Source organism: Falco naumanni, chromosome 9 (assembly GCF_017639655.2).
Source record: "Falco naumanni isolate bFalNau1 chromosome 9, bFalNau1.pat, whole genome shotgun sequence".
Lineage (NCBI taxonomy): Eukaryota > Metazoa > Chordata > Aves > Falconiformes > Falconidae > Falco > Falco naumanni.
Genome location: NC_054062.1, coordinates 28,428,951 through 28,450,639, shown reverse-complemented (window position 1 = coordinate 28,450,639; position 21,689 = coordinate 28,428,951). Strand labels below are relative to the sequence as shown.

Sequence of the window (21,689 nt, the reverse complement as noted above, 5' to 3'; positions counted from 1 at the left end):
TTGAACTGCATTCCTCAATATTCTGTTTCTACCAAATTGAAAACTAGTTAAAAATAACATGTGATTCTGCAGAAAAAGTAAATGGTTCGCTTTTGCAATAACATGACAATATTTTAGTAAGAAAAGTCTGAAACTCAAACAAATTATACCTATGCAAAAGGAATCATGCCTGTTCCTAATATGAACAGAGGACTGAATAAAATGAAAAGGAATATATTTTTTTTTAATTACCATATTTATTTTTTACTGAAAACAGACAGAACATCAAGGCTTAAAATAGAAATACTGAAATTATTGCACAGTTAGCCAACTAGATTTGTTTGGCAGCAATGTTCTACAACATCATTGTGCAATAATATGCTCTGGCAGATTAAACTCCACAAATCCCATGATATGTACCTTTTCTGTTTACATCATAAATCATCCTACAACAGTAAGATAATTGTTCTGGCGTATGCATAAAACATCATACAGTAATACAATGCATGCTTTATGAAAGCTGGAAAGAAGGAAAGAAGAGAAAATGTCTCTTAATGCTTCCCTTACACCTTTGACTCAAACAAACTTAAGCAACAGATATTTACCCTCCTCCCATTTGCAGTCATTTAACATAGGCAGCTCCAAGTATACATACCAATACACATATATTAAGAGGATTTCTTATAAATAGCTATTGCTTTTATAAGCAGCTTCAAATATACAATCTTCTGTATGTCTCTGAAAAGTTAATGTCCCAGTTCAGTCCATAAAAAAAATAAGAGATTGTCCACAGGTAAATATCCTTAATTAGAATGCGACTCTGTGAATGTCCCAAAGAGTTTGTCCCAGTGGGTGAAGTAAGGAGCATAGTTTGACTTGAATTTCAGGTGATGGAGATCATGATGTGGTGCTCCTCCATACAAACCAAAAGGCACAAGTCGGTGAGTTGACCACGGAAGGTCGTATCCTGAATGGTCCTCCACTGACAACCAAATGTTTACAAGGAAGAAAATCATTTCTGTCAAAGGATGGCATCCGAGGAACACCGGGTTGATAGCAGCAAAAAATCCCAGTGAGAGCAATTCCCATACACTGGAATACTGTGTAGTAAGAGCAAATGTTGACACATGTTTGTGATGTACCTTGTGGAAGGTCTTGTAGAGCCAAGACACCTTGTGATGAAGCAAATGCCACAGGAAGTACTCAAAATCAAAGAGAAGCAGGCAAACTCCTACTTCCAGCAGGACCTCTGGCAGCTCTGGAGCTATCACTGGTAGATTCACTGGTCTCCAGTACCAGTGGAGAAATGTCACTGGGAAGATTAAAACAACATGGTGATATGCACTTTGAATAATGCAAGGCACCATCATTCCAAGAGTTGGATAGTTCTGTGGCTGGATTTTGTATTTTCTCAAGTTTGGTAGCCTGGTGCTTAAAAAGTCCAGTGCAATATATGGAAGACAGAAAGCCATGTATGCTGTAAAAGAAAACAGCACTGGAAAAAACGGTGACTTGATCAATGGCTCCTTTGCTGTGACAAAGTCCCAAAGAGACTGAAGGCACAACCTGTCCTGCTGTCCATCCATTGCGTGGCGGCTGAGCAGCGCTCTGCCTGGCAGGCTGCAGTTCATGCTGACTGCAGTCTGAGACGTCTGTAAATCCTGCAAGCCTTTATCTAGCCCGCTCAAAGGAAAACTCCGCCCATCAGAAATCCTCCTTGCTTAGTAATACGTAGCTTTAAAGAGGAAGTTCCCTTTCCTGTTGTACAGAAGCGGTATAATGCATTATAACCTCAGAACAGAACTAGCTGGACAAGGTAATCACTGGAGCTCTACAAGAGACTTGCATGGTAAGAAAAACAAGCAGACATGCAGAACTCTTAACACTGGAATACAGAGCTCTAACATTGGAATACAGAGAAAGAGGATAGGAATATTTTCCACTCAGTGCACACACTTGAAAAGCTGCTTCTCTTACTAATTTTAAATGGTGTCATCCTTTGTTAGCCTTTTGCCTTTATGAGTATGGAAATACAACCTAATGTGGATTTTTTTATGTGACTGCTACCGAAGATGTATGTGTATCTAAACCCCAGGTCTGAGCTGTGGATGTTTGGTGGGTAACGGATGGACGTGTGCAGACACATGTTTTCTTAATGATCCCTTGGGTATACAAAAGGCTAAGTCAAAACCTTAAGGAGACCTACACTATGCTTCCAGTCTGAAAATGTGGTTGCTGTGACTTGTCTCCATCTACTTTTGAGGTCCTATTTTCCCTTACGCTCCTGTAACTACCTTTCCTGGCAAAATCCACCTGACTTGACGAGATGCAAAACTGAGCCAACAACTTTTGAAGAATAAAACATCCCCAGTTGCTGGGATGAATACAAGGTAAAAATCTCATTATGCTTCCAAACAGATACTTAATGACAAGTATTATTGCATTGTTACAATATTCAGTCCACCTCCCCACAGCTCTTTGAGCAATATGATATGGAAATCATCCTTTACCCGTGTATCAAATTAACATATGCAACTAAAAGCACTACTGGTTAGACGTATGTCCTTTAAAAGATCATCTTTTGGCCATGGGCAAGCACACAGCTGGCAGAAGCTAGCAGGCTTGACTCCCAAGATTTCTAATTTGCCAGAAGAATTTTAGGGGTAAATGACGGAGGTTTTCATTTAACCACTAAGACATGACTTCTTTTGTGCTTTTAGAAAAAGACAAACAAAGCTTTGTACATTTAGGGAAACAGAGCTTGCCACGAGCTTCCTATGAACTCACGTCTTTTGTAGGTACAGCATTTATTCTAATATTGGAAATGAGCTCAACTTCCTGGATGACTTTATTAGCTTGTTCAGACAGTTTTAGCTCTTTGCTATTCAGAAACAAAACCTGATGGGGGGAAGTGGGAGACAGAATTTCCTTGCTTCCCAATAATTAAGAATAATTAATTAGCAGTGACCTTTTTTGAACTATGCATGGATTTCCAATAGTTAGGTTTGCTTTCAGTCACAAATGTTTCCTCTTCAAGAGATTCTCCTCTTAAGGTAAGCGCAGATTTTGCTCTCTCGTTAGACTTCAAGGAGTTTACTGAAACGGTAACATCTGTGCTATTATTCAGGCAATTAGAAGTTTTTTGTTGGAGACAGGAATGGTATGGCCTTCGAAGACTACCCATTGCATATGCATTTTAGAAACAGATTCCGATTCTCTGCTGTTGTGAGACACTTCTGCTGAATTTTGAGCTTGAATTCAGACTGTTGAATGTAGTGAAACTAAAACCCAGTGAGAGACACTGATCTAATGGATAAGGATCTATATCAAAGAGCTTTATTTCAATCTTCTCATCATATTCTATCCTGACCTCCATTTCACAATAAGGACATGAAAAATGCATTTGTAACTCAATCACCATCTGGATCTGAAAATATTTTTGTGAGAGATGCTTTCTGTTGATTTATGTAGGTACAATCAGAAATCAAGCTTCCCAGACAGGATATGTGATTTTCTGTTTTATTAGAATTACGCAGGGACTAAACGAATTCTATAACACATTCCAAATCTGCCTAAAGGAAGACTGACAGAAATTGCTCAACTGCCCTGAAGACACTCCTCTGACTAATCCCTAACAGCCCTGTGAGTCTCAAGAAGTTTTAGAACCACCACAGCCTGTAAGCTAAAATTTAAAGAACAGACATTTTGCCTGCAGATTAGGTCACAGAAAAGTATTTAAGTCCTTTAAGGAAAAATAACGGAATTCTACAGCCCTCTTACTAGTATACCCTGCAACAGCAAGCCCAAGCAAGGTGAGCGGAACTTACCTGGGAGCCTGGCGCTGCCCCGAGCCGGGCTCCGCACGCCGCAGCGGGGCCGCGCAGCCGCCCGCGCTCCGCACCGCAGCTGCAGGCGCCCCGCAGGGCGGGCCGTGCCGAGCCGCAGGGCTGGCGCCGGAGGGAGACAGAGGCCGCGCAGCAAGTGCGTGTGCTCGGAAAGCGAACCCTCATGCATCGGAGCGGGCAAGTCCTCGCCCTCCAGAGCCGCCGTCCCAGCCACCGCGCAGCACTCAGCACGTCCCGCTCCGCGGGCCTGGTTTTCTTTGTCAGCGCAAGGTACGACGCGAAGAACCGACAAAGCGCACGCAAACCCCTGCCTGTGCTTAATTCAGCAACACGACCCCAGCTTTTTTCACTCAAGCGACGACGCTGCCAAACTTTCCCATGTGCTGTGAGGCTGTAAACGGGTCTCTCGAAAACTCCTGCTACGGAGTTTAGGTTGAAGGGCACATAGTTTGGAATGAGGCCCCGCAAAGGGTCTTAAATAGATTCCACATGAGCACAAGACGCAAGCACCTACCCCAGGCTCCACCGCTAGGTACAAGCTATGAGGTAAACAGCGAAACACTCAGCCGGCAGGAAAATGAGGGAAAGTTAGCAGGAGGGAGAACCGGGATCAACACGCTGAAACTAACGGCACGGCAGCAGAGGCAAAAGTTCTTTTTCCCTCCTCCTCCTCCTCCTCTCCTCCCCCTCTGTAGGGCAGGATACTTGTTGTACCAGGGGCCAGGCAGCACCCCCAGGGCACGCCGAGCCCCCCGCCCTGCCGCTGGAGGGGGCCGGGAAAGCGGGCTGGTGGCCCGGCCAGGGCCGCAGCAGCCGGGGGAAGGCAGGCAGACGCAGCCCCTTCTCTCATTTTAAAGGAAATCGCTACCGCGCTGGGAAGACACGCCGGGCCCGCGCCCCTCACGCCCCGCTCACCTCACTCGGGCGGCCGGTGCGAGGCGCGGGCGCTGCCGGGCGGCGGGTGGCGCCAGACCCCGCGCGCTGCCGCACGGGCCGCTCCGCGCGCAACGGCGCCCCCCGGCGGTAGCGCAGCGCAAACGGGGCCGCCCCCCGCCGCGACCTTCCCGGCGAGCGTTTGCGCTGCGCTACAGCTAGCGGGAGGCGGCCCGCAGCGTTTGCTCGCGTTTGCAGGGACAGCGAAACACACGCCGTTTCGCCGCAGCACAGAAAGTCGGCAGGCACGGATCTGCCGCAGGCCTCGCGGGGGTGACCGGCGGGGCGGGGGGGAGGGAGCTCTGCGTAGTTACGTCTTTTCAACTTATGGTCTCCTTACGGTCAGGTATAAGCCAAGACCCAAGCCCAGGATCCGAATCCACCCAAGGGACTTGAGCCGCCGCTCCTGGCATCCCAGGTGAGCTGCCTGAACCCTGGGCCCGCGGCTGCACCGAGTGCTTGGGGATGAAGAACACACATTCCCCCCGTCAGTCCTGATGAAAAACTTCAGCTTCAGCACAACATCCTTAACAGAACTAACGCACTGTGTTCATCAAAATATTTTCACGCCAACGCTCCACCTCCCCAGCCAAGCGCCGACAGCCTCTCCAGCCCCAGGGAAAGGGAGCGCAAGCAAAGGTCTAATCAACGAACTCAGATAGAAAGCTGCCAGCAAAGCCAGTTGTTAATTCTCAAGCTGCTATCAGGATCAGTTTTCAAAATAATAACCATCAGGAAAAGATCCTAAAATTCTTTCATTCAGAATTCGTAATTCAGTAGTGAGAAACTGATTCGCATCCTCCGCAACTAACACATACGCATCGTCTCTGGAGGAGTCGGGAAGCAATGCAGACACTTCTCAGCTCAGTATCCTCAGAAAATAAGACTCGGGCAATCAATCACGTTACAGGTGTGACAACTGTCCACCCAACCTTTGTAATTTTTTATTTAATTGATGACTTCAATGATTTTGTTTATATTATAAAGTTATTTGAAAATAGGCTACTGAAGAAGAGAGGCCATTAGCATGCTCACGATGAGCGATGCTGCAGCATAAGTTTGTATTTTATAAGACATCAAAGAAAGGGAGAAGACATTACAAATGCTTTAATTATAGCAAAATCTTCCACCAGAGCCACATTTTATTATGTATCAGCAAAATTATTCAGCCATCAAGGTTTTTTTCTCATGTCTTACAGATTAAAGCCATTTGTAGCTTTTCATGATATTAAAGTATTCCTATTTTTTTTTCATGATACATTCACCATAAAGAGTAATTTACAGAAAATGGGTTTCTTTTGTTCCCAAGCTGACAAAACTGTTTCTTTTACAGGCCCCAAGTTTACCACCACTTCCTATGCTGAGGCACTTCTGTGTTGAGTTGGTGTGTAAATTTTTGTCAAGAGTTCTCACCACCTACAGAATCACTAAACAGTGTACAAACACTCTGCACTGAGCTAGTACATCATTCGGTACGCACCACTAACGTGCACACACTCTACCATCCTTAGGCCTTCTGCCTGAAACAGTGTGAATATACTTGCAGGTGACTATAAAAAAAATCCTTTTCAATTTTCAAGCACAATATGAACAAAACCACCTGCCTTTATGTCTGCGTAAACCCTTGTACGCCCAGTTGTTTTGTACATCTCTAAGTCAAATCCCTGGATCATGCATTTACTTCAGATGCACACAGGTCTGTGAGTGGCAATCCATCAACCGAACTGGGACTACCTCCTTCTGGATTTCTAGCATAGTTTGTTTGCACCACAAAACGCTCAGACTAAGTCAGCAGAAGGTGTCTGATGCCCTCTGTTATGCTACTACACTTTTATATGATCCAAAGCTGAAGTTCAGCAAACCTTCAACATCATATATGTCCTATAACACAAAGATGTCTCTGTAACAGGCCCAAGTACATTAACACCTGCTCTGAAAAATGTACCATTCGTCACTGCTCACTCTTACCAGACCAAGCTTTTGCTCTTCTCCTCTACGTTCAGGGTGTCTCATTTCCCACACTTGTTTCCACTGACACCTCTCCAAGTTTGTGTCATACAGTGTGTGTAATTTTAGCAAGCCAGGGAAAACACAGCAGCTCACAATTCCCAGTCTCAGCCATGCTCCAGTGAAGCAGAGAAGCTCCATAATGGCTTTTGTGTAAAGCTTCCACTATTCTGGCTTTATTTCCAGGCACACTGGGGGTTCATCAGCTGACAAAGCTGGCAACACGCAGGATTTATCACACCCTGCTATCTTGACTGCATATCTACTGTATTCAGAATGTACAGAAAGGTACAGCCTGAGCTTATTTATTATTGAAGATGACAAAGGTCAAAAGCTGGGTCAAACATACCACGACAAAGATTAGTTCCCTGCCTTACTACATGGTTAAATGCAATTTATGAGGTTACCAGTTTGTCAAGCAATCCAATTACCCAAGGTTTAAGAATGTGATACAAGAAACTTTCTACCATGCCAGTGGTTTAAAAGAAGCCTCACCTGGAGGCTTAGAAAATGACTCTATCTTGTAAGCAGTTAGTCACTGTTGGTACCTTCCTTAAAAGTCATAGAGAATTTCCTCAAAACAACATGAATGGCCTGTTAGACTTAGGAAAAACCTCTTTCAAGACAAAAGTAAAATGAACACTTACTTGGCTGTTTTACTTTTTTATTTTACTTGTTGTATGGGTGAATAATGGGACAGAATCTAGGAAGCTGAGTCTGTCATAAAAGTTTCACACACATTCATGAAACAAGAAGTGAAACACAGCCCATCATTCCAAACTCCAAGCAGATCTCATGTTTATTGCAATACTCGAGCTTAATAAACATGATGCACATGGCTCTTGCTGTATCACATCCCCTCACAACTGCTAGGTTAACCACTTTGGACTCCTAGAGAAACTTCCTTTCAGCACAGCAAGGTGAAGCAAATACGGCTGCTACAAACATAAAGGAAACTTAAGAGGTCCTGCTAGGAACCGCAGCTGAAATATCATGAACCACTTTTTCCTTAAACAGTGTCTGAGGATTCCCTGAGTCTAAATTAGGAGTACAAAAGCCCAACCAAAAAAACCCCTAATTTATGGCTTATGCTTTTTTTATCTTATTTTAATTTTTTTACAAAAAAGACGTTTGCCTCAGTTTAAAACACACTGTTTTCTATGCCATACAGAAAAAACTTTTTATCCCGTTAGGATTACTGACAGAAATCTGGGTTTAATCCAACCACGGCACAGAAATTATCTGGACTGACGTAACTGAGTCTGGAGATTGTTCATACATCTATGTTTGGCATGGAACTTTTGTGCAATTCAGAGAAGCCAAAGCCCTCTGCGTGGTGAATGGAAACAGCAAGGCACCTGTACCACAGACAATTACAGCTCCAAAGTCAGACTCCTGAAGCAGCTGTGAATCCTTTCCCCATTAAATGGGGACTTAGTCCCATTTTGAAGTGGAAACTGAGACAAATGGAAACTGCTGTTAATACTGCCAGGCTTCACCAGGTTGTTGTACGGTTCCTGACCATAATGGTGGCAAACACCATATAAGCAGTTAAGAAGTAAACACATCTTCAAAGCAGCAGATGATTAAGGGAAAAGTTCACGCAAATTAAGTCACTAAAGCTACAGAATTAATGCTTTGGCTCTTCCCTTGCCAGTAGTATACCGGGGGAGCTTGTTTTCTAGTAGTTAGTGCAAAGAAAACAAACCATGAGTACATTACCATCATTCTCCTTGAAAGTCACAACCTATTGACAAAGCTAACCAAAAGTGGTATTTCTTCTAACCGCTTCTCTTGTTCCAGGAATCTGCAAGCGTACACAAGGATCCTTATCCATAGCTGGTAATGTGAAACATGAAAGGCTTCAGGGACACCATTAAATCAAGAAAAGTGCAGCAATAAATCAGTCCCAAACCAAGAGATTTCAGCTGACAGTGGTGATCTTCTCTGGCTTCATTACAGTTCTTCTGGGCAATAATAAAATAGTAATCTGATGTAGCTAGCTTGTATGTGATGGCTAAAATAATAATGCAGCAAAAAGCCACCAAGTGCTTTTTAAAAGTACCAGCACCAAATGGGTCACTGCAATACAAGGAGTACTTCTGAAAGGTACTCAGAAATGGCAACATACTGAGAGATGGCAGTGTTTTATGCACAATTAAATACTTTTCATTTTAATTGTCAAGCACATGAGCTGCTGAATGGACTAACTTGTCTTTCAGACATGTCACTAAATTTATATATGCACATGACATACTCCTTTTGTGCACAGTCACACTGCTATTTTTTTTGAGTACCATGCCACTGTGTGCAAAATCAGCAGGATACAGTGAGTATTTCTGCAGCAGAGAGAAATAATACTGAGAAAAACAACCAAATACAAATCCAATTCAGTAGTTGTTGCTGGCATTTAAAAAATGCATCATAAATAAGCAATGTAGCATTATTGTTCCAAAAAGACAAGTTTCTGGTGAACTAATACTCTGAAATACCATGTCAGTTTAGAGGTACTTCCTAATCATGTTAATTATTTCATTATACATGCGGTAAGGTGCATCAAGGCCCCAGATGAAATCCAAATGTTCCCATTCTGGAATGCTTTTGTAGTAAACCAAGTTTGTGATCTGAGTGAGCAGCATAGCAACATCCTTTGGGTCTGCCAGCCAGTCCTGTCCACCAGTCCACACTGCAGTTGGTACAGTCATCTCTTTCACTTTGTAGAAAGGGGGAGCAGACTAAGGAGGGGGGAAGTAGAAACAAAAGCATTAGAAAGAAGTCTTCAGTGTGATACTACACTGCAGCGTAACATACTAGCAAATGCAAAAAGAATGTGTCAGATTACCATTTTCTCTTCCTCTCTTGGGCAGCTAGAGATGGAGACCTGACTCAACAGAAAATCTACCTCCAAGAGTCCAGCAGTATTATAGCACACATGGCAGTAAAGGTGTGGTTTGAGTTTACAAGACAGCAGAGTAGCAGAAGCCCCAGAGAATGCATCACATTCAAGTTATTTCTGAACCCTAATCAAATGCTAAAAGTACGATACTGCAATATTTTGCAGTCACCAAAGTGACATAAGGCAAAATGTTATTAGTATTGCACACAGCAATTTAGAAACAAACATGTGGGGAGACTAAACAAGCTGAAGATAAGCAATACACATGAATTGATAGTCTATGCCTCATTATGAGCAGTGCAGTGGGATCTCATGATCTAGGCAGGCAGGACCCCCCTCAAGAAACAGTGTGCCACCACAACTTCATATCCAAGCACGGGCTCCATACTGACTTAGGATTACCTTACAGCTCGATAACCCTGTCTTTTTTTCTTCCCCCCCCCCCCCCCCCCCCCCCCCCCCCCCCGAAAAGACAGATCTCCAGTCTGGTTACTGGGTAACACTAGTGGCTCTTCAGCATGCAGCATAAACACAGCACCCAGAGAAGTGCCCAAGGACTCTTTTTGTGGCGCTCAAGAATTTTAACATATCCATAAAAGACGTCTACCTGATTGTAGTGAGCCATATTTGCAGCCTTGCTTCCCCAGTCATAAGCTTTGAGTTCCCCAGTCTTCACAGCCTAGAAATAACAAATATTCACACATACAAAGAACTACACTACTTCCATTGTAGGCATAAGAAAAAAAAGTGTAAGTCATCTGGAGAACTGGCAAAGGCAACTGACACAAGAAGAGTGAAATACCAAGTATTAACAATGACAAGTGTCACTGCTTTGTTGAGCATCACAGGGGTGGGAAACATTTACCTTTCAATACCATTAGACTTTGCCCCTCAAGATTTCACACTCTTTCATAGCAATGGCAGGAAAGAGTAAAGAAAACAGTTCAGTGTACCCAAAGCAAAGATGTGACAGCTCCACGGTTACTTCTGAAATATTTACCTTGTTGTCTAAACGTATATGAATACAGCATGGAGCTTTCTTAGAAAGTCTAATCTGTGTATGATTTACCACCTATTTTTTTCAGAAACTAAATTCTATATTAACAGGGATCTGGGGGCAGGAGAAGGAAGTCTTCACAAATCTCTTTCTGAGCCCACACTTAGACAGCTATGTACAGGAGATTGGATTGTTTCTGAATCGCGACCAAGTCCAGCTACAAGATCACAAGTAGCACTGACTGCTGCTTCCCGGGCAAACGTCTTCTCTTATTTGTCAGCATGCTGAGCAAGTTTCAGGCACAACAGCATCACAGACATGAAACTGTGCCTTGAGGTGAAATTCAAAGTATACTAATAAAATATGAAATTAAGTCCAACAGAATAGAACAGGACAGAAAGCCTGCTGATTTTCACTGGTTAAAAATATAACTTGTAATCAAAACAGGGTTTGCTGAAAGGGAGCAAATACTTGTTACAGCATCTCTCAATTAAGTTATTCTGTTGTATTATTTGTTGGCATGAAGTACACAGCGTATCTTCAGAGAAACAGGGGAGGAACTGAGCCACCATAAGCCACTATTACCAAAGCAGCTGCAGTGAATAGCTGCCATTCTGATAATTGGCAGCTCTGGAATTTCACTTGGGCTATGCTGCATGTATATTTTGGCATTTTATTCTATTTAAATATCAAAGGCATCAATATTCTACAAACAAGTGAGAGTCATGGAGATTTTAGATTCTGGAAACTCTACCTGGCTCCAGTGGATCATGTTTTGTACAGATGTCCCCGCAGGGCAGTGTGTTGAATACACATCCACTCGGCTCTGCAACAAGATAATTAACATGGTTTACTCCTCACAGTGCAGCAGTTCTACCCGTTATTGCTTCTTGAACAACTAACAAAATTTTCCATTCTACTTAAAACCGTTATAAACAAAAGTTAACTGGAGCCATACATACAGATGAGGTAAAAGTTTCAAATGTTTAAATTACAATTAACCACAGAACTTCACAGATGAACTTTAAAAATAATGATGCTACCCCTTATGAATACATAAAAAATGCTTAATATATTTTTGAAGTGCTAGTATTGTAAGAATTGGAAGCACATTAACTAAGATTTAGACGGACCTCCACAGAAACCTTGCATTATTCTACATCTAAACTAGTAGCTGTCAGTCTAAAGATCCAGAACTTCACACACTTTGAGTTTAGAAGTACAAAATACCCAGGGGGAACTTAAATCCTGGCAGAAAAAAAAGATATCCACCATTAAACCCATGAAAATTGTATGTGCTGGTCAAGAAAACATAAAACCCCTGCACTTTCACCTTGATACAAAGTAAAAAGGCACACATTTGTACACAGAATAGTGACAAAAAAATAATGCTAATCCTATCTCAGTGCAATAAAAAATTCTCAACCTTCATCCACCTGCATGTAAACAGATATCACCTCGTTATCACAGGGTGTCAGCAACACTTTTAAGAAGCATTATGAAAAAAGGTGGTCTCACGCCAGCTGCTGTTAACTAGCTTTTAGATACTAAGTACTATGAAGAAGTCTTTTGGAACTCAGCCCATAGGTGAAGCCATCAGCAAATTGGTCCCAGAGAAAATAATTGCACACATCCATCAAAAGACCAGAACACTTCAACAGTGCTCTTGAAAAAGGTTGAAAACTGTATCTTTATTCCTCACTTCCTTGCAAAAGGAATTAAATACTTTCACCATCATATTAATTCACTTCCCCAACAGATCTAAAATAATGTATTTTAGCTTTCCGGTAACATTTTACAACATTATTCTACGCATCCCAACTGGGCAATTAATCTATACCAAAGAAAGATAATCATCCAAACTCAGTATGGCGAAAGCAGCATTAGTTTTCTAATTACATGTAAAGGACAATCAGTACAGTGATATGCAGCCAATACTAGGTTAGAGTTCATAACTTAGCTATTAGAAGACACTAGAACACACCATATTCAAGTTTCTCTCATTAAAACCACACAGAAGAAAGAACAGGTTGCCGCAAAGGTCATCGAGTATTCTGTGGGTACAAACATGGGTAGCAAGCCACTTCAGCAAAAAATTCTGAGGGAGAAATTGTTTCTTTCCAAACATGTCCTACGAAATAACAAACACATAGGACAAACATGTAATTGTACAGAATTACCTGGATTTACATTTTATACTACAGCATTCTTGAGGCTATTATTTCCATTTGCACTGGTGACAAGTATGTCATATGAAAGTCATTTATCTCCGTATCAACCTTGTTTACAGCTCAAGGGGAAGATGGTTAGTGCTTCTGCTACAAATGATGCAGTCCATTAGCCCCACAAAAAGTACATGGGAACTGGGACAATCTTTCAAGAACTCCAAGCTTAACCTCAAATTCAAATAAATTTTGAATTCAGCATTTTACAGGAATACTGTACAGCTTCTTGTCATCAAAACTCGTTAAGGCTAAAATATGTTGTGTCTGTTAATATTAAACGGCTTTGTACTTGCAGCTTCCTTTCTTCAAACCATGGAGAAAAACAAGTTTCATGAGCTGTGGTCGCTACTTCCTCCTGATGGGTATTTTTAAAACAGCCAAGGATTTGAAAATGGCCCACTGAGAACTTCCTTAAAAGTGACACAGCTTTTTAAAGGTACAACTGACTCATGGGCTTGCCACTGTCATGTACTTCCATACTCCAGTTTCTTGCATGTTATCATGAGAATCAAGTTCTTCAGCACAACATGAACAACTGCACAGGGTGTTGATCTCCCGCTAATGTCATTAGACAAAGTTCATTATGTGAGGAACAGGAGACCACAATTGCTAGTATCGCTTTTACGTTAACTGCCTTTGAAGCGGAGAACTAGTAATGCCAACAGACACCCATTAAATATGTACAAGGTACATTAGAGAAGGGTTTATCTCACAGAACAAACAGCTGTGTGTGGGAATCTCCATGGGTGGTGGAAGGAAAAGTGACGGTTAAAAACCAGCAGGGTGACCACCATGTCTGACTTCAGGCACTTTATGCAGCCTGCCAGTCTGCCTACATTCCCTTTGATGTTAAAGGGGAAAGGTAAACTCCTCCAGAGGATGAATCACAGCATCTATATAAAGCTGCTGCTCTTTATCACCCTCTGAAGGATCCTCTTCCAATGCTAAATGGTTAATTGTGAAACAAATCTGTTAAAGTTCATGACAATGCAGAAGTATTCTGTATAAAGCTATCACATGACTTCTAAAACAGACCAACTATTTAATTAGTCATGCGATTTCTGTAGCTTAAATTCTAGAAACATGTACACGGAAAAAAATAATTACTACTTTAAACTGATGCAAATTGCCTTATTAGACAGCAATAAACCCAGAGAAGCCACTGCTGACCTTCCACAGCATTATTATGAAAAAACTGGCCCAGTATTCTCATCCAGTATGTTACTCACTAATCCACAGCTATTAACATTCTTTTGCTATGCTGTTTTCAACTAGAAAGGAGGACTCCTCATCTGGCTTAAAACATTTACACTCAAATACAAACCTTGAGTAGCAGGTCAGGAAACACTCCCAGTTTTACCAGAGGGCTAGTGGCAAACTTGACTGTAGCTACTGGTGCCAAGGCAAAGAACATTTTGATTTTCTTAGCCAGCTGTGGCAAAGTTGAAAAAGCAATGAAAGCTGTAAACAATATGAGAATAATTAACCACCTCACTGACACAAGTTAGATGAGAATTTTACCTAGCAGTGATTCTATACAATCTAAGAGAAAGTGTGCAAAAGTATTTTTACATTAATAGTTTGTTGTATCTAGGATCAGTTTAGATTTGTAAACTGATCTAGTTACTACAGAACACCAATTAACTGTGGCAAGTCAGAAGGATTGTTTTCTTCTGAAAAACAAGTTCATGGTAACTAACCCAACACTCTTCTAGCTCTTTCTATTTGCAGCTCTAAAAGCACCTGAGCCAGGCCCTGCATAAGCAAAATATTCTGGAGATGGGAATCTTTATTCTACATGTCTGATAATTCTAATTATGCATAGTTCATCAATTTATTGTAATAGGAACTGTACTGCTGGCTAACTGACCAATTTTCATTTCAACAGCTTCCCAATTTATGTAAACACAGAAATGTTAAGTCTTTTCATTTTAATGTTGATTAGTATTTCGTGAAGCAGCTAAAAAACCAGAAGTAGTAGATTTCAAAAGCCCTGTTTTTTCATCATTAAACCACCTATGTGGAACTTGATACCATTTCAAACACAATATATTCTAACAAATGCATCTCTTCACATACCCATTGTGGTGCCCTGTGAATGGCCAATGTAAAATACTTGTTCCTGGCCAGTCTTCTTCAAAATAAAGTCCACTGAGGCTGGAATGTCATACTTGGCCATTTCATCAAAGCTACAAAGCAAAGAGGAAGAAGTCAGTTGTTTTCTGTGAAGTCAGTAATTTATCATTGTGGAACAGCTGCACAGAGCTTTACTGCGCTGCAGAGCAGTTGTTTGGACATAAAGAAAAGCTTCCTTTGGATGAAGCGGAACACTGGTGATTGACTCTTCACATCAAGCACCAGTGAAAGCAATTAACATTCTACTGACCACCTACGAGGGCTGTCTCAGGACACTAAACTGAGCATAAAACTCCCCTTTACTGTCCCTACAGATGTGACAGTACATGCAACCAGGAAAAAAAATATCTTGTACTTTCACAACATGACTGAACTGAGAAGACAGGCAAAGACAGGAAGAGCAGCCTGCTCGCAAACAGCATGTCTAGTTTCTCTAGCAAGATGAGGATACCTGAAAACCCAGAATTCTTCTTGCTTCACTGTGAAGTGTGTATGTTTCCTGGACCATGTGTTCCCTCTGCTGTTTCCCAACCATACATCATACCCAGCGTCCGCCAGCATAAAGCCCAGGCTGTTGTAATCCAAGTTTGTGATCCAATTGCTGGCATCTGCAAGCAAACCATGCTGCAGAAACACAGCAGGCCTTGGACCTGAAAAATAAAGCATTTACTCTATATTCCTGTTCATCTGGAATTGAATGCCTAAGAAGAATTCAAGTGAGTTATTCAAAGTGCAAATCTAAAGCAGGCTTTCAATATCTAATCTACTTGATTTAATATACTATATAAATTGCTAATCTTAGCACAGTGCCATTAAATCTCATGTTTTCACAAAAAGCTACTTTTTATCATTAAGAATTTTAAACTAGCATCTTGTTAGTTTCCTAACTACAGCAAAAGACTCCTTGAAGCTCAAAACAGACAGCAAATGTACAATAAGCAACCACAAGAAAAGCAAAAGCTACAAGAAAAATACAGGTAGCCCTTACAACTGGTTCTAGCTCATAAATACTCAGCAAAGTGGCCCCAACACAGAGACAGCTGAACTACTTATGCCCCTAAGCCCGGGGAAGGCATTCCCAAATATGTGCTACTGAGATCTTTGTTTTACGATTAAGACAATGCCAAACTAGGGTGCAGAGCTGTGGAAATCTCTGCAACTGGTACTGACATTGTCTGTATGCGACTCCTTTCCATTACCAAAGCTCTAGCAGCAGGACACGAAGCGCAATAGCCAACAAGGCTAACTATGTTTTAAAGGACCTTCTCCCCCTGACTTAAGTAATTAAAAGAATCACAGACAAGACCCAACTGGAATTGAGGAAGGCTCTCACCTGACTTCCCCATCCTGAAAAGGGCAATGACACCTTTATGTCAAATACAGATTAAAAAAAATAATTGAAGATTTCTGCTTCTACAAAAAGAAAGTAAATTAACATATAATCCTTTAGGAGGAACAGGACCTTCAGAAAATCCAAAATTCTGTCTCTGGACCTTGCAGTAGCACAGGTGTTTTGGTTTTTTTCCTGCTTTAATAACTGAAATCCGATAACATGGTAACTTTAGCTCACTGCCAGAGATTACTCAGGAATTTACCTCCTCCAATGACACATCATTCTACCACAACACTAACTCACGCAATACTTCCTCCATTGATAATTTAGACTTGGATCGTTCAGCAAAACAGCCCAAACACAACTGTTTCAGTCACCTACACCCTCCATTCCAGGGCATGTCCATAAATGTTGGCTGAGTTCCAAAATCCAAATTAGCAATATTCCTCCCTGCTGGCAACCTTTATACCTGTGACAAGGAACCTTTCCAGTGCCTGCTTTTTCCATTTTAAAAAAAACACCCATGTGGCATACTGTCCCTGCAACCAGAGCAAATCTCCAGCAGTGCCAAATTGGCACTGGAGACAGTACAGTTCAACACATCTGATTGTTTATAAGACAATGAAGTATTATTGCAGCAGAGCAGAGTGCAGGATTTTCAAGCCTAACATTAACTTCCTTTTCAGTAGTGTTCACTTTTAGTTTATTTTTTAGCCTTCCCTTTTACTAAACTCAGACCAACCAACTTCTCATTTTTTGAAGAACAGGCTCTCCTCAAGCTGCTACTTGCATGTTTCATAATGTAGGAAGGGGATAACTGCTTTAATGCTTTCTCTTCTCCCATTAGCCTCCGATTTCTGCCAGTTCCTTCTTCCCCTTCCCAAGCAGTCACCAGATCTGCACATGGACTGCACAATCATACAACAAACTGACTTGGACAATAATAACTGTGTCACATCTGATCCCCAAAACCCCAGAAGGGGAATAAGAAAGGTAGGTCCTTAAACTACCCTTTCTGTTATAGAACAGTTTGTTCTTCTCACTGCACCCCCAAGAAGATGAAGACGGACTTATTTCCATGCCCTTCTTACCCATGCTATGCTGTTGCTTTAGATTTTTAGTTAATACTAAAACCAAAAGTCATTGATGTTTTGCTTTTAGGTTCTCCAGACATTCCCCCTCCCCCCCCCCCCTTTTTTTTTTCTTAGCTGAAGAACTGTAGGTTTTGTTCCAAAACATCATGTGATACATAATTACAAGGGATCCTATTCACTTTATGCAGGTATTGCAAAAGAAGAATTATGGCATATATACGCTAAGTCAGCAGTAACACATCATTGGTATCTTTCTGAGAAAAGATACCAAGTCTATAAAGACTTAAGATCAACATGAACTTTGAAATCTTCATTCTTCTAGGAGATCATACTCGCCCAAATGTGCTCAGTAATCCTTGTTTTTAAAATTAAAGCACTTTGCAAAACATGAATTTGGGGTCGAGGGTGAAATGTGGAGAATTCCCACAGGTCAGGAAACTTGTGTTTGCTTATATCACCGATGAAGGATTCAACAAAATCAACAGGTACAAAGGCAACCTGTCTTTGTCCTGTGGGCTTCTCTGAAATTCTTACATACAAATACACCTGCCAGGTTAGACTGGCCTCGTTCGTGCCCTGATCTTTACACACCCACCCTGTAAGAGACAGCGAACAGCGCAAACATCCTAACTCACACAAAATGAACAGATAAGGTCAGGAAGACTGTTGCTTGGCCTTTGGCAGAGGAGAGGGTTTTTCCACAGGTCTTGTTCACACCCAAGGCTACAGGACAATCACTGGTTTCTTTTGAGCTCCATGTATTTAACTTTCATTCTAGTTTTTTTCCAATCCAAAAGGTTCTAAGAATATGTACAGTTTCTACGCAAACAGGCTGCTGTTGTATGCACGTGATTGTCTGCAGGATTTTTTAAGGGGTGGTGACAAGACTGATAGCAAATTCAGCTATTACTGTTCAAATAAACTGTTAATTCCATACACAGTGTCCCATTTAAGCATTCCACATTCAGTCCTCGCAAAAACCTTTGCGTATATCATTCCTTTAAGCTCAGCTTACACTCCCCCTAGCCTTCCTTTCCCCCACCTCCTCACCTGTACAGCCCCTGCATCCCTTTCATGGTTTTATACCAGCTTTCACAGTACTTCTTACAGCTTGTAACAGTGCTCTAGCGGCATATGCCAATGCTCCTGCCAGTCCCCTATCAAATCACATCCATAAAACAACCTGGTCCGGGCTGACTGTTGTCAACTACCTGTTACACACTCTAATTTGCAATATATATTTTAAATGTATTGTACACAAGAAGTTCTGAAGGGATTTTATCTTACTATATTGTTTTACCTATTTAATCAGCTGTGTAAAATATGACGCACCAGTAGCATGCATTATTGGTCTGTCTTGTACCTTACTGCAAAGGGAGCTTCAGCGAGACTAAAATTAACAAACAAATTCATATTTCATGTAGAAATCAGGCAGTAACTATTTTGTGAACATTCTAGTGGGAACTCTTGTAGTTTAGTTAAATTTTACCAGAAGAGGCAAGTGAACTGCCTGTACTTCTGAAAACGCTCACACATTTTTAACAAACTTAATTGTTATAAATATTCATTTTTTTTAAATGGCCTTTGAAATAACTCAACAATGTTACAATCAATCTCTTTCCAACAAACTCTATGACTTAAACTTTTAAAATGAACCCAACAAATCTCAACCTTTATTTCTGACTTCCCAGAAAATACAGGCCTCTCATTCCCTTAAAAAAAAATACACAAAAATCAAACAAGGAAGGACTTGTATTAATGTCACGAAAAGGCAATGCCAGGAAACAACAGCTTTCTAACTCCTTCTCCCTTCCTTTACCCAAGTCACTCCACATATGTCTAAGCTACTTTGGCCGTAACATTCACCTAAAAAACATTCTAACTGCATAGGTCATCCAGTCTTAAATCTTTTCCTGGATTATTACAGAAGCAAAAGTTGTATAAATCGAAGAGAGCTTTTTCATGACTTCCCATTTTTCCAAGCAGACATAAATCTTACCTTGACTCCTCTCACTGCCTTTTTTGCCATAAGGAATTCTGTTAATAGAAAGGATATACCCATCTTCTGTTGTCACCTCGTACTCCTCACTAGGGTATCCCCTGAAGGTAATAATTTGACTCTGAAGAAAAAAAAGAAGCCACCTTGTGAGTCAGGCTGCCAGACTCCTCAGTTCATTAACATGTGCAAAGTATTTTAGGTTCCTTCCAAATACCGCCATGTGAAATTAAAGGATGTGGTAGGAATGTGCCATACCATCTGCCCATCTGATGCAGACAGGTTTTCTTATGAGACCTACCCCAGTACAGAGTCAGGAACTAGCCAGAGCACAAACCTTACCTAGGAAAATGGGAAGGCTCCCTAGCCTGTCCCCATCCGCTGTCATATTAGTTACTCACATGCTGCTTACAGTGAGAAAGAAAGGAGACTGAAGTGCTGAAAAGGAGATTATGATAATAGGGCAAAACACCAAGATGTGGATTTGGCAGGCAAACATTGAAACCGTCTGCTCTTGAGAAAAGCAGTATCTTCCACTAACAAACAAGTGAGGACAGCAAAAAGCCACTGACTGGCACCACACAGCGGCACACAGAAGAGAAGGAAAAAAGAGTTAATCTCTCCCAAAGGGAAAGTCTTCTTTGAAAACATTTCAGGTTTATACCTGAACCTTATGCTAAATTCTCTGTTATACAGAGGACACAAGCATGTTCAGACAACAAATGAATCACAAACGCAGAAGCTTTAAAACGCTAAGGTCACACTCTTCACATGTGCAAGCTGCTAATACTGCTACCTCAGCTTGTAGTTTCATGTGCCAATTCTTAGTCACTCCTCTCAAACTTACGTCTGTTGCAGACCTTTTAAATGACTTTCCTGCCAAGCCAAACAAGAAAATAATAAGAAAAACCCTGTACTTGCTTAGTACTATGATTTCATGAATGGGTTTATCTCCCATCTCTTGCATCTTACGTTACTTTCATTTGATACATCTCCATTAAGGCAGAGAACTTGCCATTTAATTGGGTTTATGACACCAGCCATGCCCTGAGAAAAATGTAAGCAATGCAAGATGTGGTCAGAGTTCTACTCTTAGGCTGCTGGGCAAGGATGAGAAGAAGCATTTAATTAGACATGCTATTTCTTTTTAATATATCCTTAACCATTCATAGTGACATTAACATTCCAAAATTATTTTAAGGCTAAATTCCAATCAAATGCTGTTAGTCTCAGACTAAATGACCATTTTCAGTCCTCAAAACGGTATTTAGATGATACTGACAACCCAAGCACTTCTTTACTCATGGACCTTAAGCACTTCTAGCTCAAAGTATCTAATCGTGTGCCTGAGAAAACAGCAGTTTATACCGGGCAGAGGAATGAGCAGCTACTACCAGTTACAAACAGCCAATGGTTTCTGGACTTGGCTGTTGCAGAAGTGTAAAGCTGAGAGAGTCAATGCCAAATGGGCAGGAAGGCAGCGGTGAAGAACGGGGGTGCGCGGTGCCAGCGCGCCTCATGAACATGCCCCTGTCCGGCAGCCAAGAAAGCCGGCGTCCCGGCTGGAGCGGGGAACGCGGGTCTGGAGCAGAAATACGCGAGAGAAAGATGAACAACAGGGGACCGCAGAGAGCCTGGAAGGAAAACACGACGTACGCGAGCAGCGGGGCTAAACAGCAGCCGGCTGACCGCTGCCCAGCGCCGGGGCGCCCGGCACCGCCCGGCCCAGCCGTCCGGCTCCGTTCCCCGCCCGGCTCCGCTCCGCTCCCCGCCCGCCGCAGCCGGTGGCCAGGCTGGGGCACGGTCCCGCCCCGCCGCACCACAGCACTCACGATGTTCATGTTCGTTTCGGGGTCCACGTTCCTCCTCCCTTTGACGGGCGCGCCCGGCGCGGCGAAGCTCAGCAGCAGGAACACGGCGACCACCAGGCCCCGCATCCTGGCGCTGCGGGACGGCTCCCGCAAAGCGGATCGCGGCGCTGCTGCGGCAAGCGGGCCCCGCCGAGGTTTATGTGCCGCCTCCGCCGTGCGCGGCCACCGGCACGGGACCGCGTGACAGGGGCGGGGGTGGCCGCGGCCCCGTCAGCGGCGGGGAGGCAGCCGCGGGCCGGCGGCGTTGCCCAGCCCCGAGCGGCGGAGCGAGCGCGGCCGCCGCCGCTGGGCTGGGCCGGGCGCCCGGGCGTGTCCCGCACCCCTTCGCGCCTCCCCCCGCGGGCGACCGCGGCACGGCCCGCCCTCGGCCGGGAGCT

General features: G+C 42.6%; 2 protein-coding genes across 3 annotated transcripts; both read right to left on the bottom strand.

Annotated features, from left to right (window-relative positions):
• Window positions 1–229: 229 nt before the first annotated feature.
• CH25H (cholesterol 25-hydroxylase) lies at window positions 230–5,754 on the bottom strand. Its single transcript, XM_040605635.1, has one exon. It carries the CDS (start codon window positions 1,608–1,610, stop codon window positions 783–785), a length of 828 nt encoding a protein of 275 aa, XP_040461569.1. The 5' UTR covers window positions 1,611–5,754; the 3' UTR covers window positions 230–782.
• A 1,791-nt stretch (window positions 5,755–7,545) lies between these two features.
• Window positions 7,546–21,660, bottom strand: LOC121093416 (putative lysosomal acid lipase/cholesteryl ester hydrolase). 2 transcript variants are annotated; one of them, XM_040605633.1, is made up of 9 exons: window positions 21,274–21,660; window positions 19,445–19,565; window positions 15,470–15,668; window positions 14,962–15,071; window positions 14,207–14,343; window positions 12,642–12,788; window positions 11,412–11,483; window positions 10,268–10,339; window positions 7,546–9,499 (listed from the first exon to the last, which is right to left on the bottom strand). In XM_040605633.1, the coding sequence occupies exons 1-9, from the start codon at window positions 21,376–21,378 to the stop codon at window positions 9,266–9,268; spliced, it is 1,197 nt and encodes a 398-aa protein (XP_040461567.1). In that variant the 5' UTR covers window positions 21,379–21,660; the 3' UTR covers window positions 7,546–9,265. The 2 variants fall into 2 exon arrangements, with proteins under 2 accessions (XP_040461567.1, XP_040461566.1); XM_040605632.1 differs by lacking the exon at window positions 21,274–21,660 and adding an exon at window positions 20,238–21,136.
• Between the last annotated feature and the right edge of the window lie 29 nt (window positions 21,661–21,689).

What these genes read in the sequence shown, in the direction of transcription:
- CH25H (XM_040605635.1), bottom strand. Translation starts at nt 1,610, where the DNA reads ATGAACTGCAGCCTGCCAGGCAGAGCGCTGCTCAGCCGCCACGCAATG.
- LOC121093416 (XM_040605632.1), bottom strand. Translation starts at nt 20,408, where the DNA reads ATGCAAGAGATGGGAGATAAACCCATTCATGAAATCATAGTACTAAGC. An exon ending in TTCACAGGGCACCACAATGG is followed by an intron (nt 14,344 to 14,961) that starts GTATGTGAAGAG and finishes TATTGTTTACAG; the next exon opens with CTTTCATTGCTTTTTCAACT. An exon ending in TTCCTGACCTGCTACTCAAG is followed by an intron (nt 12,789 to 14,206) that starts GTTTGTATTTGA and finishes GTTATTTCGTAG; the next exon opens with GACATGTTTGGAAAGAAACA.